Source organism: Mastomys coucha, unplaced genomic scaffold (assembly GCF_008632895.1).
Source record: "Mastomys coucha isolate ucsf_1 unplaced genomic scaffold, UCSF_Mcou_1 pScaffold4, whole genome shotgun sequence".
Lineage (NCBI taxonomy): Eukaryota > Metazoa > Chordata > Mammalia > Rodentia > Muridae > Mastomys > Mastomys coucha.
Window position 1 is genome coordinate 42,478,114 of NW_022196910.1, and position 19,550 is coordinate 42,497,663.

Here is a 19,550-nt window from a genome sequence, read left to right on the forward strand (position 1 = left end):
GTAGTTTTTATTTGGAAGAAATCTCTAGAGATAAAGTCATGCTTCCTTTTTTTTTTGATAAGTCCATGGTTATCTTTTGTGTTCTTGTTTTAAATTTAGGCAGCATGTACAAGACTATACACTTAGCCGGAAACAGTTGTTCCAGGACATTCTCTCATACAATCTGTCTTTGATTGGCTGTTCAGAGACAAGCACTGATGAGGAAATTGCTTCTGCAGCAGGTTTGTAAAGAGTTCTTATTGAACGTAGGGACTCTAATAAGATCATGCACCGTTTATGATATTTTAAACGGCTAATAATTTAATTAACATTCACCTATGGTACTACGGCACTACACAGTAGTCACTAACCACATATTGGCCTTTAAAGGCAAGTTTAAATGAAGGCACACTCCATTTACTAGTCATATTTCAAGTACTTGGTTGTCAATGGTAAGTGCTGGCCAGTAGCTATGACAGCAGAGATTTAACACATCATTACTGTTATAGAAAGTTTTTTAGTCATCTAAAAGTATAGCATTTGTATGACATTTTACTTTTGATTTTAGCATAGCCTCTTGTTTTCCTTTGCTATTTTTAAAACTTTAAGACTAAAAGTAGTAAAGTAAAAAATACTTTATAAAATTTGATGTAGAAATCATGCATTACCAGCAAACACTTGTGCACTGGTATTGTTGAATTTTCCCACAGAGTTTGGTGCCAAATAATAAGTCTTTTGGATTAAAGGAATTAATATTTGCTAGTTTTTTTTTTTTTAAACCACTATCTAGAGTGATTGTAAGGTCATTGAAGTTACTTTGTCATTCCTCATTTGGACTTCTACTTTTATCTAATAATGTAGTTCATTTTTGTTCCTGAATTGCCAACCCCAGTTTATATTGTGATATGGTGGGAAGGATTTGTCAGAGTAATTAAACTAACCATAAGTTTTCCTCTTTTATAGGTAGGTCATAGATAGTCCTTACTAGTGCCATCCATACTTTAAATCTTAAGTTATTCTTTGTTTGTAATCTTTAACTAGCACAATTATTGCAGCCACTTTTTTATAATGAATGCACTATCCTTATTTTATTTTCAGAAAAGTATGTTGAAAAACTTTTTGGAGTAAACAAAGACCGAATGTCAATGGACCAGATGGCTGTTCTCCTTGTTAGCAATGTTAATGAAAGTAAAGGTCATAGTAAGTATGTATGTGTGTGTATATGTGCATATGTGTGCATGCCTGTTTATTTCTTTATGATTGCAGACTGACATTATGTTCTTAAAGTGAATGTTGTCTTTTACTATCATGATCAAATAACTGTAGCTCTTTTTAAGTCTTTAAAACAATAAAAAAATACTAGTTACATAAATTAACAATCTTCTATCTCTGTTAGCCCCTCCATTTACAACTTACAAGGATAAAAGAAAATGGAAGCCAAAGTTTTGTAGAAAACCTGTATCAGAGAATAGCTGCAGTAGTGATGACGAGCAGTCTACAGGACCAATTAAGTATGGTACGTCACGCCGTTGAGAGCTGGAGTTATTACCTTGGTGTTCTCGCCGTCAGAATGCTAGCAGTTTTAGCCTAGTTTATAAATATGGTTTCTTTTTTTTTCTTTTTTTTAAAAAGATTTATTTATTTATTACATGTAAGTACACTGTAGCTGTCTTCATACACCCCAGAAGAAGGGGTCAGATCTCATTGCGGATGGTTGTAAGCCATCATATGGTTTCTTAAACTTGTATCATTGGTATTTTTCACTGTTTGAAATGTGGTGCCCTTCATGTTTTCATTAATAGGTATTCATTGATCCTTACATTGCAGGATGTCTTCATTCCTGCTCTTTGCCCAATAACTGGGAGGAACACTCATTAATAACTATGGTACCTCATGTATTTGCAAACATGCTTTAGTGGGGTGAACATAGCCTTAGTTGAAAATTACTGCTTTGCCTGTGTCCTTATAAGCATGTTTATTATAATAATAGTAATAATAATACTTTATTATATATTTATTTTTATTACATTATATAATTATTTATAATAATTATTTTTGCTTAATTTTGAAATCTATTTTCTGACATACAGTAAGCGTGTGTGTGTATGTGTGTATTTGTTAAGTACATCTTTTATTCTTATTTCTAGTTTTCATAATTTGTGGATTAATAATGATGTCCAGGTATACTTATGTGCTTATTTATATTTGTGTAACAGTTCTGTAGTTGAGGTGTAGAAGAAATATTTTGTAAATAGTAACTTAATAAATGGTTTTCTTAGCCGGGTGGTGATGGCGCACACCTTTAATCCCAGCACTTGGGAGGCAGAGGCAGGTGGATTTCTGAGTTCGAGGCCAGCCTGGGCTACAGAGTGAGTTCCAGGACAGCCAGGGCTATACAGAGAAACCCTGTCTCGAAAAATCACACACACACACACAAAAATGGTTTTCCTCCTCTTCTCTTCCTTCTACAGGACAAAGTTTCATGTAGCCAAGACTGGCCGTAAACTCTTGATCCTCCTGCCTCTACTTCTGGAGGGCTGAGTTTATAGGTGTGTGCCATCATGGCTGCATTTTAACTTCTAGTTTAGTTTTTAAATTATAGTTCACAATTGAATTATCAGTGTTGTTACTTAAACTTAATTAACTTACTTAGAATGGTTTACCAACAGACCATAATTCTCGCTTATCAGCTAAGTCCTATTGTTATTTTCCTGATGCTTGAAATATTTTTTTCTTCTAGAAGTGTCTAGGTTTAGATGGGTAATTATCTGACACTGCCACTTTAGAGCTGAAAATCACCTGACTACCTGTCACCAGAGTCTTTAGGGAAGAGAACAAAGTTTTTTCCTTGAGTGGTTGAAAATATAAAGCTAATGGTATTTGTTCTTACAGCCTTCCAACCAGAGAACCATATAAATGTCCCAGCTTTGGACACTGTTGTCACTCCAGACGATGTTAGATATTTTACCAGCGAAACTGATGACATTGCTAACTTAGAAGCAAGTGTACTGGAAAATCCGTCCCATGTACAACTTTGGCTCAAGCTCGCGTACAAGTACTTGAATCAAAATGAGGGGTAGGTCAGCTTCAAATTGTTCTGAAATATTTATATCTTTAGTCTTCACCAATGGCTGTCAAGTTTATATCTTTATTCTTTATTTTACTTCACTGATGGTCATCAGGTTTCCTTATTATTATCAATTGGGTCTTGTTTTTGAAACTCACTTGATGGCCCATGCACTCAAGTTTCAGACTCTCCAATACTGACATTGCATGTGTGAGCCGCCACACCTGCTTCAGAACTTTATTTTTTTTGAAACAGGGTCACATGTAATGTTGATTGGTCTGGAACCTGCTGGGTGGTTAAGGATGCCCTTGAATGGGTCCTCCTCTTTTTACTTCCCAAGTACTGAAATTAGAGGTAGATTGTGTTATACCTGGTTTTGACTCTTTAGTTTGCTTTGTTACAAAGCCAAAAATATTCTATTATTGTTCTAAACCTAGTAGAAAAAGTTTTAAGAGTAGAACTTCATTTTGTGTTCATGACTCAGTGGATAACAGATGTTAAATTATACTGAAGTTTATACATGAAGCACATGGATTACTTTAGCAGTTGAATTTCTGTGAGTTTGAGGCTAGCCTGGTTTATATAGTAAGTTTTAGGCCAGCCAAGGCTACAGAGTGAGACCCTGTCTTAAAAACCAAAAAGGGAGTGAAAATCTGTTAGTAAAATTAGGAGAGTGGGATAGGTTAAATTTTAGATTAATTTGCAATGGAGATTTAAGTTTATTTAGACATTTTTGAATTCTGATGCAATTGGTCTTTTTTCCATGCGTGGTTATATTCATATTAATTAATATATTTCAGTTAGTGGTTTCTGTTCACACTCTTAACTTCTGCTTTTTAATAGTAGAGAGCAAGCCAGGAATAATCTTTACAGTGTAATTTTAAAGCATAATAGTATCTTTTATTAAAAAGCAGTCTACTGGGAAAGACCTATCTTAAAACTTAGTATTAAAACCTATTAAGTAAGGCAACAGCACAGTGTTGATAAAGCACACATACCTGAAAAGGGTCTTATTTAACTTGCCTGTGTGTCATTTCCATGAGAATGGGGTAAGTTATAGTGCTTTCTTGTCTGACTCATTGAGTAAAGGACAAAAGAACTGTACATTACTCTATGAGTAGGCTCATGAAAGAATTATCTTCTTTAAGAGATAGCAAGCCCTTGAGCTGAAAAGAACTATTATATTGAAAGCTTTGATATTTTATGCTGGCCGTAGCTGGCCTTGAGAGAGAGTTGTTTAACTTTCCTGTTTTCAAACAGTATAAATCATAAAAGGTATTGCTGAGTATGGATGTAGAACACTATTGAAGTTGATAATTCAAGTGCTTTTATTATACTATATTTTTATCTGTGGTAAATGCTCACAGAATATCTACTTAAAAAGAAATTATTTAGTCTACAGGAGCTCAGGACCTTTGAGCTTTGACAGTCATGACTTGAAATCCCAGTTTATTACTTTGTATCATAGTGATCTTGGCTTCTTGTAGGTTCTAGTAGAAAGTAGATTCTTAGTTTGGTTCATTTGATTAGCTCTCCTTAGATGTTAAGTGTTTCAGTATTTTACACTGCTGGTGATTGAACCTGGTGCCATGTGCCTGCTAAGCAGGTGCTGTTACACTGAGCTGCAGCCCGAGCTGGTCAGCATCTTACAATGAACACTTTGCCCTTTCTTTTAAACATACAGACTGTGTTCAGAATCTTTAGATTCTGCTTTAAATGTACTGGCTCGAGCTCTGGAAAACAATAAAGACAATCCAGAAATTTGGTGCCATTACCTCAGATTGTTCTCAAAAAGAGGGACCAAGGAGGAGGTACAGGAAATGTGTGAAACAGCTGTTGAGTATGCTCCTGACTATCAAAGCTTTTGGACTGTAAGTAGAAAAGATATCATCCATGTGGTTGATGTATGCTATGGTCAGAATTCCTGGGGCATCGTAATTATTGGTAGATCGCTTAATAGATAATGTAGTTTATCAGCATGTAGATAATTTATCATGATTTTCCTCAGCTTTATGGTGCCAGTATGTCTCAGATTTGTCATTTACTTTCTGAAACTCAAACATTGGGATAACACATTACCTCTTAATAAATGAGTTGATTACTTATAACTTGTTCTTTTTGAGCTGAGGTACTGAAAATGAAAAGGCTTGGATAGTAAAGACTATCCAACTCCCAACAGTGTCTACAGTTGATGCTGTTGATTATTACAAGCTTTTCCAGAGAAAAGAATATTCAAAAGTTGTAGTATTTTTCCTTAAATTTGTCTGTTCTTTAGGGTGTTATATATTTCTCATACAGATACTCTTTTATTTTTTATTTCATGTAACGAGTGTATGAGTGTATGTCTGTGCACCACTTGTGTGCCTGGTGCCCTTGGATGCCAGAGACTATGGTAAACACTGGGACAGGCCGTTGTGAGCTGCTGTGTGGGTGGTGGGAATTCAACCCAGGACTTCTAACTGCTGAGCTATCTCTCCAGCCTACAGATACTATTCTTTTATTTTTAAAGAGTTGCATTCCCAATCAACAGATTGTGTATGATCATAAACACAAGCTTTGTTTATCTGTGGTGGTCTGTTCACCATGTATTGATTCAGAAATGAAGTTCAGTTGTTCTCAGTGATGATTGGGAGAATACATTTTATTTTAGTTCATCCTATTTTATATACTAATCTGTGACAAAGGCAGATCTGGATATTATACTGGAAAGTAGGCTTATATATTTTTATAGTTACCCTTTGCATGAATTGTACATCTATCGAGACAGTATCTTAATTGAATGACAGTTTGTAGTTTTTTCCTGTAAAGCAAGATTAATGATGTGAAACTGTTTCCATCAGTTTTTGCACCTAGAAAGTACCTTTGAAGAAAAGGATTACGTGTGTGAGAGGATGGTGGAGTTTCTGATGGGAGCAGCCAAGCGGGAAATATCAGATATTCTGTCCTTTCAGCTTTTAGAGGCTCTTTTGTTTAGAGTTCAGCTACATATATTCACTGGGAGATGCCAAAGTGCACTTGCAATTTTACAGGTAAACATTTATTATAGTATCTAATCTCATCTTGCAGAGTGTGTATACAGGTCTCAGACATGAGTAGCACTGTTGAATAGTGAGGCTTTGGATTTGAACTCTTGTCCCTTACAAGTAAGTTATGGTGACATTTTACTTGTGTTTACTTTTGTTACTTTGAGTTTTTATAGTGTTTACTTGGAAAGATTGTGTTAGTCACTTTCCAGCGAAGTCTTAATATAATATCTAAAAGGATCAGTCCATGAAGAAAATCATCTGTATTGATGTGGGCTTGGGGGCTGTGATTTTTCACGGTTTTCTTTTCTTTTCTTTCCTTCTTTCTCTTTCTCTCTCTTTCTTTCTTTCTTTCTTTCTTTCTTTCTTTCTTTCTTTCTTTCTTTCTTTCTTTCTTTCTTTCTTTCTTCTTCTCTCCTCCCCTCCTTCCATCCCTTATTCCCCCTCCTTTCTTTCTTTCTTTTTCTCTCTCTTTCTCTCTTTCTTTCTCTCTCTCTTCCTTTTTTCTTTCTTTGTCTTTAACTTATCCGATTTTAAGTATAAGGGATCTTAATACTTTTTATCTCACTTCATTATTATGTCATAATAATAACTTTAAGATAGTAAGATCTGTGCTCATCTCAGGATTTGTCATTGAAAAATTTGGTGACTCTAGAAATTTTCACTTATAAGCCAGTCAGGTGATGTACATGCCTTTAATCCCAACACTAATGCCAGCACTCAGGAGGCAGAGGCAGCTAAGGCTACATGGAGAAACTCTGCCTTGAAAAAAATTTTTCATTTATGTGTTATTTTAAGAATCATCAAAAATACATCAGTTTCATTCTTTAGATTTGAATCTTATTGTGGATGGGAATGACTCTTTAAAAACACTTCCAATTTTTTTTTTATTTTACTCTAGAATGCATTAAAATTGGCTAATGATGCAATAGTAGCTGAGTACCTTAAGACAGATGACCGGTGTCTGGCGTGGCTGGCCTACATACATCTTACTGAATTCAATAGTCTCCCTTCAAAACTTTATGATCCATCTAATGCTAATCCTTCAAGAATTGTTAACACAGAACCATTTGTAATGCCATGGCAAACAGCTCAAGATGTTAAGACCAACCCTGACTTATTACTAGCAGTGTTTGAAGGTAAGTGATATTTATAAATTAAAATATCAAGCATTACAGATTATAAAACCATTGTTCAGAACACCAGTTCATTTATTCATTATCATTCTTCATAAAATGGGGATAACTTAAGTTGTAATTGCACTTTATTATCTAAATATTTTTAATATTACTGAATTACTTAAGATGGTCATTGCATCTATGTAATTGAAACGCTACATTGTGGCTTATTTTTTTTAATTATGACAAAGGGTACAAGATTAATGTATTGTTATTAAATGCATGTGCATCTGAATGCACACACTTACTGATAATATAATCAGGTTAGAGGAGTTGACTGAATTGTAGAACTAAGTTCACTTGATTATTTTATTTTGTTCTGGCAGTCTTCTAAGGATGTGTTTTGATTTTTTTTTCATGTAGTTAATATTTTCTCCAAAGTTAATTTTATGACTATTATATGTTAAACATATATCTGCTTTTGAACATGTAATTGAGTTTAAAACCTGTTCCTCCCTAAAACGAGTATATAATCCTTTCAGAAGATGTATGTATTTGACATGATTATGAAGGATATAAGGCCATATATACAACGTATTAGTATGTAGTGTAAATTGTATGCTACAGAAGTAAGAATCTGGCATTTGTAGAATTACTTGGTACAAATCCTAAACTCAAGAGGGGGAGATTACTGTAGGTTTTCATGTTCAAGGAAGGTGTCTGAGAGTTGGAGCTAAGCTTTGAAGCAGGACTACAATGTGTTCAAGGGAACCCTCTCAAAGATATAGACCTGTGCTTGTTTCTCTGTATTTCCTAAGGGCTTTGGATGAATTTCTATAATTTACTAAGTGCTTAGTAAATCCTTGTTGAATATCCCAGTGAGGAAAGAAAAGAAAGGTCATTCCTGTTAGAGGAACTAGGGAAATAAAAACAATCTAGGGACAGTTTGTATAGTGAATTCAAAGAAGAATTTGAGGAAGAGTCCTTACAAAAATTCTGTTGGACAATGGAAAGAATATGCTTGATTAGTGGAATAATGGCAGATTTTAAGACTCTTTAAAGTGTTCTAGACATGATTGGAAAGCAGTTGAATTTTTATTCTTGATGGGAGGAAAGATTGAATTCCTGCAAGTATTCAGAGTACTGTGGAGGTGTTTGTGTTCTGCACAGTGACATTACCATTTCAAAAGAAGGTATAAAACCAGCTAAAGGACCATCTTATGTTTGGAGTGGCAGTGGTGGGGGGATAGGTTTCTTTTTAAAGGGAAAAATCTAGTTTAGGTGAAATATCAAAGAAAGACTCCTTTTAAGTGATCAGAGAAGATTTAAAGATAATTTTGTGGTTCTATTTTTGGAATGAGTTTTAAGGAATTTAAGGTAATTGCAGATGCTAATTTAAGTAAAAATATGGCTTATTGTGTGGGATCTCCTATGGGATGGTTCTACCTGTAACAGGAATGTAGGGTAGGAGTGTAGAAGTGTATAGAAGTGTAGGATGATGGTGATACCTGAAGTCAAGGTAAATGTCAGGGGTAAGTGAAGACAAAAAGGAGGATGGGCTAAGTAAGGGTGTCTTAGAGTTGGTAATATAAGGGTCTGAACATCGCTAAAAGAGGACCCCAGACTCAGATCGTATGCAGAAATAACCAACTTGCAGGAGTCAACCACTCTCTAAAATGGCGACCCCAGACAAAGGGATACAGGTCTTATTATAGGGAACTGGGGGAACTCTCTAGAAGGATTAGGTAATCTAAAATTTCATTGTTGGGTATTAGGGGGTCACAGTTGATCAGTGGTCTGCATTCCTGTGTCATGAATGTTTAACCATAGGATGAGATAGGGCTGCCCATTGTAGATGGCCCATCCTGAGATAAGATATTTCCCCATTTTTGTGATTATCCCCAGGCAGTTTTTTTTTGGGGGGGGGGAGAGGGTTTATGATCTTATTGTGGTCTGTTCCTAGAGCTGGGGTCTTATGACTTAGTTTCTGGGACTTATGGTCTATTCATGAAGTTGGTACCTTATGGCCTTTTTTTAAAATCAGGCTTGGTCCTTAAATGGAGACAAATGGGGTTTATGTTGCCTTTTCAGTATAACATAGTGAAATGATTGATTGTTTTGTTGTAGATGCGGTGAAAGCTTGTACAGATGAGGCCCTGACCAGTGGAGAAAGAATAGAGGTCTGCCTTCCACTTTACACAAACATGATCGCTCTACACCAACTCCTAGAGAGGTAAAGCTCAATGAACAAACGGCTCTGTTAAAATTAGTCTTCACAGTATCTTAGCCGTCTTCTTCTTCTCAAGGTATGAGGAGGCAGTGGAGCTTTGCAGAAGCTTATTGGAATCGTGTCCTACAAACTGCCAGTTACTGGAAACCCTTGCAGCTTTGTATTTGAAAACAGATCAATACGACAAAGCCCGTTGGGTTTGGCTTACTGCATTTGAAAATAATCCTCAGAATGCGGAAATTTTTTATCATCTGTGCAAATTTTTCATCTTGCAGGTAACAAACATAACTCATGCTTATTAAATAGTGTTTCTGTTCTTGTATTCCTTTACCAGTGACTACTCCTGATAGCATAGCCTTCTTGGTCCTTCTGCCCTTTGTAGGTTAAGCTAGATTGTCCTGTAGTTTTACCGTTGCGTTTGCTTACAGGGCTTTGTCTCTAAGAACTCCTCAAGAGGAGAAACCATGTTATTCATGTTTACACCAAAGTATCCACATTAGCTGCTTAAGATCTTGGTGGGGGCTGGAGAAATGGCTCAGTGGTTAAGAGCACTGACTGCTCTTCCAGAGGTCCTGAGTTCAATTCCCAGCAACCACACTGTGGCTCACAACCATCTATAATGGAGTCTGATACCCTCTTCCTGTGTGTCTGGAGATAGCAACAATGTACTCATATACATAAAATAAATAAATAAAATCTAATAAGAAAATCTTAGTGGGTGATTTTGAGCCTTTAATAATACTAGATATATTGTTTACTGGTTAGTTGAATTTAATCCAGAGGTGTTTCAAATTAATTTCTGTTGAGATAAAACCCTGACAGAAAGCACCTTAGGGCAAGAAAGTCCCCTAAACTCACAAGTCTAGTTAGTGTCCGTTTATTGCAGCATCAGGAGCATGAAGCAGCTAGTCGTACCCACGCTCCAGAGCATGTATGCTTGCTCGTGCCCACTTGCTGTCCACACTTAACGTAGGTCAGAGTCCTCGGCCTTGGGAATAGTACCAGCCACAGCAGACTGGGCCCTCCATATCAAATAACAATGAAGACAGTCCCCACAGGCAAGACCAACCCCCCAGGTGATTGTAGACCCAACCGTCACAAGGCATGAGGACCTGTCTAAGTTTACTCATTGTGTTCCCATCTGACCAAGAAAAATAATCTCATCATGTCTTTTAAAAAGGCTTTCAAATAAATGTCTTTATCAAATACAAGCCTGACATGTGTTACTCCTTTCTTTTAATAGAACGGAGGTGATAAGCTTCTTCCATATTTGAGGCAATTTATTGGATCCTTCTTTAAACCCGGCTTTGAGAAATATAGTAATGTGGATTTATTTCGGTAAGTTGTGAAAATTTTGGTCTGTAGGGGAATGAGAAAGAATTTAGGCTAGTGGAAAGATAGTTTTTTCTTGTTGGCTGATTACATTTCAGACTGTGTATTTAGCACTTAAATACTTCCCTACAGAGCTGTTATGATGGCTGAAGATGAACAGAATGAAGGCAACTTATAAAATGCTCTCTCATACAGTGTAAGGCTTTTTGAAGCTTCTCCATTTAGCTTGTTAATTGTTGCTATGTTGTTTAATCCTGTCGTAACAAAGTATCCTGAGACAATCTCCTTGATACTTGAAAAAAAAATATGTCTTACTTGCTGGTTAACCATAGATTTAAAAACAAAACAAAACAAGAAGGCCTTTCCCTCTAAGTTACCTGCTCTAGGCTCTGAAATAGTTAGTGAACAGCTTTAGAGGATGTTTTTTTTCAACCCATCAGTTTCTCAGTAGCTCTGTAGTTACTGTTCTTACTTTGCTGAAAGCTCTATTACAACATTAAAAGATATTCAGATCATCAAAAAATGGATTCATGGAAGACTTTAAAATTCTTTTCCTTCTTCCTCATTTCTCTGTATGGGATCAACAGTGTTTTTTCTTTGAACCAGAAAATACTTTAGGTTTGCAGGTTATGTTTTATTATTCCTACACTGTTGTGTTGTAGTAGAAAAAAAAAAGAATCCGTAAGTGAATGGTTGTGTCTGTGTTCCAGTAAACTTGTATTTATAAAATAACTATAGTTTGCTGATGGTGAGAAAAACATCAAAAAGAAAATGTTTATGATTTTCTCCATTACTTGGTTATACATTTGTAAGTTATAAATTCTCAGTGTGTATGTGTGTGTAGTACTCAAGGAGTCCAGAAGGGGTGTTGGGAGTTAAAGTTGTTAGCAGCCTGATACTGGTGCTGGAGCTAACCTCCAGTGTTCTGTGAGGGCAGCCAGCACTCTTGACCACTGAGTCTTCTTGTCAGCCCCCTAAAAGAATTCTTATAGAAAATATTGATAAGTGAAAATAGTCTACCTTTTAATAAAAACATGCAGTGTCAAGTCACATGTTTAAAACATTTGTGTGTATAGGTGTTTTGCCTGCACTTATGTCTGTATCGTGTGGTGTGCCTAGTGCCTGAGGAGGCCAGAAAGGGGGCTTTAGATGCTCTCTGGAACTGGAATTACAGATGGTTGTGGGTTGCTAAAGACACTAATATGATCCATAACCATGGGTATTGGCAGTTGAACCCAGGTGCTTTGGGAGAACAGCCAGTGTTTTAAAACCCGAGCTCTCAGTCCAGCTATCTCCTAGTAAGTCAGATTAAAAAAAGATAGGCCTAGTTACCTCAGGTTTTTGTTTCTTGTTTTGTTTGTTTGTTTTTGTAAATTTGGACAAATCTTGTCAATTAATTGTCCTAATTAGTAGCACCTTTAAAAAATTATTAAAATGTGAACTTTAATATTTTAAAGATAGTTACAAGCAAAACAGACAAGAAACGTAAGGAATTTAGAAGTTGATCCCCTCTTCCACATCCAGTTTTTTTTTCTGTCTTTAAAATTAAATTGGCTTGTTTTCAGACTTTGGCAAAAGACTAATTCAAGGCCAAACAAAGCCCAGTCAGACTTGTGTGCTCTGGTTTTCCCTTGGGCATGGAGATAATTGGTTTAGCTTACAAGGGGATGATGCCAGATTTGCTGTGGTAACTAATCAAAGGTCTTTTAGATCTTGATGCTAGCTTAATTGAACAGAATAAAAAACAGTACCAATAAAAACTTGGAACTAGATCGCCTCTAAATCACCTTATTGTTTTTTACTGACATCTTGTTTCATTAAATTCTTTAGTGAAGTAATCATATATCACCAAGAATTAGAAAAAGACACTCGTACTTAGTTTATGTAGATAATACTAAAGTTCTTGTCTGCATAAGGATTAATTTAAGAAGCACACATACTATTTCATTTGTTTCAAATGAATTTAGAAAGTTACCTTGGTGTTTTCATTCACTTTGAGAAAGTTGCCGTAGAGATAATACAGTTTTATGTACATTAGATTTGAAGTCATTTCAGTTTTCAATGGAGGATTCTAAAGTCTTTAGAAATCTACTGGGTAACTCAAAGTAATAGAGCCTGCTGTGATAGTGTGGGATGCTAACCCAACTTCTAGATGTTCTTCTATGTTTGCTGCCTTCCTGGGCTAACCCTTTATTTAAAACATCCCTTTACAGTCCTTTTAAAATCCAATATAAGTGATTGTACTAGATTGCCATTTCAAGAGTAGATGAATCTGACACTCTGCTATTACACATAGATTCAGGAAAGCTGAAGTAGTGAAAGTCAAAGAGGCTTAAAGAACCTTTAATACTCTGTTTTCCTTTTTTGAAATGGGGTGATATAATTCAGAGCATTTTGCTACTTTGATAATGACTCTTTTTCTAATAAGTGGTTGTAGTTAACATTTTATTTGTTGTTATTATGAATTAAATGTGTGTGTGTGTGTGTGCATGCGCCTGTAGATTCAGATAACAGATTTTGTAAGCACTTTGGCCCCTACAAGAACGTACAGATTTTGTTGAAGTTTCAGATACTTCATTTGGTCTTTTTATTTCTAATAAGGTTCAGTTAGATGATTTGTTTCATTTGGGGAATAGAATTACAAATTTATTTCAGGAGAGTTAATTCATATTGCTATAAAAGTAAAATTTTGAGCAGGTATGATTTTAGAAAAGTTTATTCTTTTGTAGAAATATTTCAGTTAGGCTGAAACTCACAATTATTAATGCCTGTTTAATCCATGTGTGTGCCTAGGCATAATTTCATACAATGCTGGGATTTTTCTCCTTTCAGGTATCTCTTAAATGTCCCAGGACCACTTGACATTCCAGCATGTTTATGTAAAGGGAATTTTGATGATGATGGATTTAACAACCAAGTTCCTTATTTATGGCTGATTTACTGGTGAGACATTATGCACTCCGGAGAAGAACACTGCATGTTAAGCTTCTCTTGCTTAACAATTGATGTTTACTGAATTATGGTGCAGTAAAGAGTCACTGAAGCAGATTCAAAGAGATGCTAAGCCTGTATTTACTGAAAGATAAGAGCAAGGAGACTTTACTGTAATAATGTCTGTATGTTGAAAGTGTGTGTTGTCATTCCTTTACTTAACAGAAGTAAACTGTAAGCATTTATATTCTTCATTTCTTTAACAGTCTTTGTCATCCTCTTCAATCAAGTATTAAAGAGACAGTAGAAGCATATGAGGCGGCATTAGGGGTGGCCATGAGGTCTGACATCGTGCAGAAGATTTGGATGGAGTAAGTTTAGTTCTGGTTAGGAATGGGATTTTTAGAATAATCCTATGGTGGGGAAAAGGGTGGTCAGTTTTTTGGTGAATTACTGGTTTAATTATTCTGAAGCACAATGTCTTTCTTTTGGCAGTTATCTTGTCTTTGCCAATAATAGAGCTGCTGGATCCAGAAACAAAGTCCAAGAATTCAAATTTTTTACTGACTTAGTGAATAGATGTTTGGTTACGGTCCCTGCCCGATACCCCATCCCTTTTAGCAGTGCTGACTACTGGTCCAACTATGAATTCCATAATCGGGTAAGAATTTAAGGTTTTTGGTTTTTGTTTTGCTTATTTGTTTTAGATGTTTGTATATTACAAAGAAAATTTACCAAAGACAGCAAAGCTACTGTTTTATATTGAGAGCTTTCCCTGGGACTACTTTCCTAACATTCACTGTCCTTTCTGTGATCAGTTCTTTACTCTTCAGAGTCCAGGAAAAGCTGCCTTGTCAGGCCCTGTAAGAATTAACAGATCCTGGGGATGGTGGAGGGGCTGTGTGAGGTGGAGGAGGGGTGGGAGGAGAGGGAGGGCTGTGATCAGCTGTGATGTAAAGTGAATAAAAAAAATACATGAATTACAACAACTACAAAACCAATTAACATATCCATTGTAGCTACTCTTCTTGCTAAGTTCTGTCAAGCAAATGCAGCCATAGGGCCTCACAGAACTGAAAATAAGGTGCTGTTTACATTCATAATAGTAAAATCTGATTAATAATGTCCTCACAAAGGGTATAATAATTAGTAAAGCAAACGGGGTTTGTTCTTTTTTCTTTTTTTTTTCAGAGTCTATTTCAGTCATTATAATGTAACCCAAAAGCTCCTGCTTACTAAAATTCAGTGTAGACTTAGATGTGCGCTCCCACTCCCCCTGTAGGATGGTTCTGCTGCTCATCAGGATAACCGATTCATGTGTGATGTGCTTCTGTGCCGTTCTTTATCCCAGGATCTCAAACCACTACATGGACATTAAGTCATTTTCTTACGGGGATTCCGTGAGCAAGATGTGGCAAGTACTGTTAGTCCTCTGACTTGCCCAGCAGTATACAGCATGTAAAGGTAGACTCAGGACTGAAAACTCGGACTTCTGGCTTCCTGTCAGTGCTTTGTCCGTGGCTCTCATCCCTAGACCGTAGTCTCTACTTTGTATTTGGAAAGTGGCTAGTATAGCTAATCACACATTATTTAATCACACATCATGATTTGTGCATTTGTGTCTTAAAGACCTTTTTATTTTATTTATTTTTTATTTTTTTATTAAAATACGTAGGTAACTGGAGTCTACTTTTTAATTGCATTCATTTTCCCTCCCTCAACCTTCACAGGTCATTTTCTTTTATTTGAGCTGTGTTCCAAAGACTCAGCACTCTAAAACTCTGGAACGGTTTTGCTCTGTTATGCCAGCAAATTCTCGACTTGCACTGAGGTAAGAAAGATTTTGGTTTTCAGCTCAGTAGTATAGGCCCTTCATATGAAGTTAATTTGAAAACTTGATAAATCTGTATGTAATTCTGGTTTTCCTTTGTGGATAAATAGTATTCTAATCTCAGAATTGTTAAGTGATGTTTAATTATTCATACAAAGACAATGTAAAAAATCTCGTCATTTCAGAGAACTGCATACCATTTACTACTAGCATATACATTATAAGCAGTAAACCTACTTTGTATGCTAGAGGAATATTAGATTTTCATGTTAATTATTTAGATATTTAGCATGTATTGGGATCTCATGGGTTGGTGACATAAAGTCAATATATTCTTAAGAAGTAGGCTAACTTTTTGTTATTAAACTTAAAAAAACCAATAGGTTTGAGAACCCTATTTAAGCACTGACCTAAGGTGTCCAACATTCAATTAGAATAAGACTGAACACTTACTTGTGATTTAATTGCTCTATCGGGGTAATCTTTTATAGAGTGCTTTAATCTGTGCTTGGACTTCACTGCACAGGCATTGCAGACTGCAAGCATTGCACACTTTAGTCATTGCACACTGCAGGCATTGCACAATGCAGTCATGGCACACTGCAGGCATTGCACACTGCAGGCATGGCACACTGCAGGCATTGCACACTGCAGGAATGGCACACGCTGGCATGGCACACTATAGGCATGGCACACTGCAGTCATTGCACACATAGCATTTTCCATGCTATGATGCATATAAAATACATATATTGTATATCTGAAGTATAGTACATGTCCGAAAAATAATCCAAAGTCTTAAGTTTGTGAGAAAATTAGCCATATTATTCTATAAGTAAATTTCATGACAACTGTGTTAATCCTCAGAAGCTAGTGTGGAAATTTGAATAAAGAAAATTATCTTTGATATGCATGTGAAATAGAAAATATGATTGTATTATTTTTCTGTTGGTATCTAGTTTCTTTTATGATAAGCATTTTAAAACGTAGGTAGTTTAATTGTGGGGAAGCCATTCTCCTTTGTTTTGGTCCATTCTTCCTACAGTTATTCCTCATACCTCTCCCCAGCAGGAGAATAAGAACTAAACACTTAGCCATTATATTTCCATTTTAGTCCCAGAAATACTCAATATGCTTGCTGTAGGAAAGAAAATGTTTTTTAAAATTACATTGGTGTATTGAGTCATTACCTTAAAAACATTTGGGGTAGAGGAGTATATAATGAGATTGCTTTTGTTTTTGCAGGAATACATGAGCTTTTTGTGTTGTTGAAGATAACTGTAGAACAGTAGTTTAGCACATTGTGATCCTGGGACAGTTGTCATAAGAGACATTCTATAAATATTTGCTGAATGTCCTTGTTAGGATTTAACTGGCCAACCTTTGTACCTTGTTGTACATTCTGTTATAGAGCGCATTTGGGGTGCCCTACACTTTGAATGCTTTGTTCATTTTCCTGAATGTATTTTACAGGCTACTTCAACACGAATGGGAGGAAAGCAATGTTCAGATTCTGAAACTCCAAGCCAAGATGTTTACATATAATATCCCAACATGCCTGGCCACCTGGAAAATGTAATGCAACAATCATGTACATGTTTTTATAGCTATGCTTTTATTTGTAAGGGTTGCTCCAGACAGGTAAATCTGAAATATGAAATAGCATCTTATCTCCCCTCCAATAGACAGACCTAGTATAGATAGTGTTGGGCACTTGCTGTGGTTTAATACCTAGAGTGAGTAATTGCTCACTAATTGCTGCTTCTGAGATTAATAATAATAATGATAATAATAGTAATTTTAAGGGGGAATATTTAGATAACAATATTATCAAACAAATACGTGTGTACAACACTTTAGGACCATCTTTAAAATGTAGGGTTTTCCCTGTTATAGTCTGGTTTCTTTCTTATTTTAAAGGTGTTAGTGCCAGGCCTGTTTTACTAGTTTTGAGTTTGTTTTGGTTTTGTTTTTCCCTCCCATGAATCTTACTCATGTTCAAACACTGGTCTGCTGTATTTCTGTAAAGTTGATAAAAATTGTTGAATTTTCTTTTCACTATAGGTTACACTCCTTGGAAGTTTAGCCTGTTACTTTCAGGAAGTTTTGTACTCAGATCCCCACAATCAGTATTCTGCCAGTGCTGGTGTTTCATTTTGTTTGAAGATATATAAATTTTCCCCCTTTTCTATATTCCTTTTTTTTCCCTTAGAGCCATTGCTGCTGAGATTGCTCTAAAGGGACAAAGAGAGGTAAGTAGTTAATAATTGAATTATCAGATAGGCCACCTTTTCCTTTTAGCTATTCTGCCCCTTTTGTTGGCCTCTGACTTTAAGAGGATTAAAGATAGAAAGAAGTTAACTTTCCAAGAACTCTATTTGAAATCTCTAAAGCCCAAGAGAATCATGTTTGACTTGAATGCTAGTATTATAAAGTTCTGCCTTGAAGCAGACAGGCTTTTAAAAGTCTTGTGCACCATGTTTTCTGATGAGATCATGTATCTGTCTATCTTATAGGTCCACCGTTTATATCAGAGAGCCTTACAGAAGTTACCTCTTTGTGCATCACTATGGAAAGATGTAATGCTTTTCATCTTTTATTTTATCTTGATGTTTTCCTATAAATTTTCTGCATGTGCCATATCCATTGATGTGGTAAATGCTCAAAACCTAGCTGTCTCTTACTTCTATGCTTCCCTGTCTTTTACAGCAACTCTTGTTTGAAGCATCAGAAGGAGGTAAAACTGATAACCTGAGAAAACTAGTTTCCAAGTGCCAAGAGATTGGAGTCAGCCTAAATGAGCTCTTAAATTTAAACAGTAACAAAACAGAAAGCAAGAATCTCTGAACACTGGGTGCAGTCAGTTCTAAGCCCTTATAATAATTGCCAAAATTATTTGAATGATTCTTCAAGATTAGGCTGATCCCTGGCTAAGGTCTGTGTAAGGCAGACAAGCACTATTGATCATATCAAGTTTCCTACGATATACTATCCGTAAAACCGGAAGCAATGAACATGAATGACACTCTTGGAATGGATAAATGAACTTCCTGTTTGGCCTGCTTCTGGGCCCTGCCAGATTCTCTAACATCATGTACGTAAGTATAGCTCCTCAAAGCGACTGACGTTTATTTTAATTTTACTTTGTTTTTGGTTTCATTTTTTACTTTCCCTACCTTTATGTTGTGCTATTCCTGGTCCACTTGACACTCTCTGATGCCTGAGAGATTCTTGTTTGGGATTTAGTTTCCAGGGCTGTGTTTACAGTAAAAAAGCAGGCAGTCCCTTTTAGTTCCTCCTCTTTAAGTCTCTGAGATTCTTCATTTCAGGGTTTTAAACGTAAGCAGTCCATCTTAAGGAAAGTGTAACTGCCATGGCCACAAGTCTGCTAGTTGCACTTGAATGTTCTAGCAGGGTTGTTGACTGCCCTTTCTGCGTGCTGGACTCCTTGCTGAGACTGTTTAACTTGAAGATTACAGAAACTATTGCAAATGCCAGTGCATCAGAACCTAAGAGTGGTCAAATATTATGTGCAATTTTTTTTGTAAAGAAATTTTAATTTATAATAAAGTTTAACAGTTTAAAGAACAGTTAATATTGGAACTGCTTTGTGTTCAAGTACTACTTTGTAGTATTAAATAGTTGGCTTACAAAATATTTTCAACATAAGTTAACTTTTTAATAATGGTACTGTCTTTGTCCACCTCTCACTCTGGTGGGTAAGGGTTGAAGTAGAGCTAGGGGTTCTTCCCATTATACCATTGCTTTCTTCTTCTGCAACTCTTTCCCCATTCAAAACAACAACAGAAACCAATGACTTTAATTGGTGAACATAGGCCTTCTCTTTTGAGAATAGTGAACAGATAGGTATACCCTACCATTAAGCACTGTGTTCTCAAAAACATGGTTAGTATTACCAACTTGTAGTTTAAGTTATCTACCTAGAAACATGCTGGCTTCTGTTACATATGCCATGGAAAGAGAACCCACTTTTTCTTTAGTTTACTGAGTTGTTTGTGCCTTGCTAGAATAGTTACAA

At 35.9% G+C, this 19,550-nt stretch overlaps 1 protein-coding gene across 2 annotated transcripts in view; it reads left to right on the top strand.

The window, feature by feature from the left end:
* Zfc3h1 (zinc finger C3H1-type containing) overlaps positions 1–19,106 on the top strand; it is a 52,114-nt gene extending 33,008 nt beyond the window's left edge. For both annotated transcript variants that reach the window (XM_031350343.1, XM_031350344.1), the window contains exons 18-35: positions 100–221; positions 1,078–1,179; positions 1,376–1,495; positions 2,872–3,055; positions 4,731–4,917; positions 5,887–6,075; positions 6,971–7,208; positions 9,315–9,420; positions 9,494–9,692; positions 10,661–10,755; positions 13,582–13,692; positions 13,947–14,051; positions 14,176–14,341; positions 15,411–15,511; positions 16,985–17,086; positions 17,724–17,763; positions 18,028–18,090; positions 18,221–19,106. In XM_031350343.1, coding sequence (XP_031206203.1) covers positions 100–221; positions 1,078–1,179; positions 1,376–1,495; positions 2,872–3,055; positions 4,731–4,917; positions 5,887–6,075; positions 6,971–7,208; positions 9,315–9,420; positions 9,494–9,692; positions 10,661–10,755; positions 13,582–13,692; positions 13,947–14,051; positions 14,176–14,341; positions 15,411–15,511; positions 16,985–17,086; positions 17,724–17,763; positions 18,028–18,090; positions 18,221–18,358 — 2,368 coding nt within the window. In that variant the 3' untranslated portion in view covers positions 18,359–19,106. The remainder of the gene's footprint in view (positions 1–99; positions 222–1,077; positions 1,180–1,375; positions 1,496–2,871; positions 3,056–4,730; positions 4,918–5,886; positions 6,076–6,970; positions 7,209–9,314; positions 9,421–9,493; positions 9,693–10,660; positions 10,756–13,581; positions 13,693–13,946; positions 14,052–14,175; positions 14,342–15,410; positions 15,512–16,984; positions 17,087–17,723; positions 17,764–18,027; positions 18,091–18,220) is intronic.
* Positions 19,107–19,550: the final 444 nt, after the last annotated feature.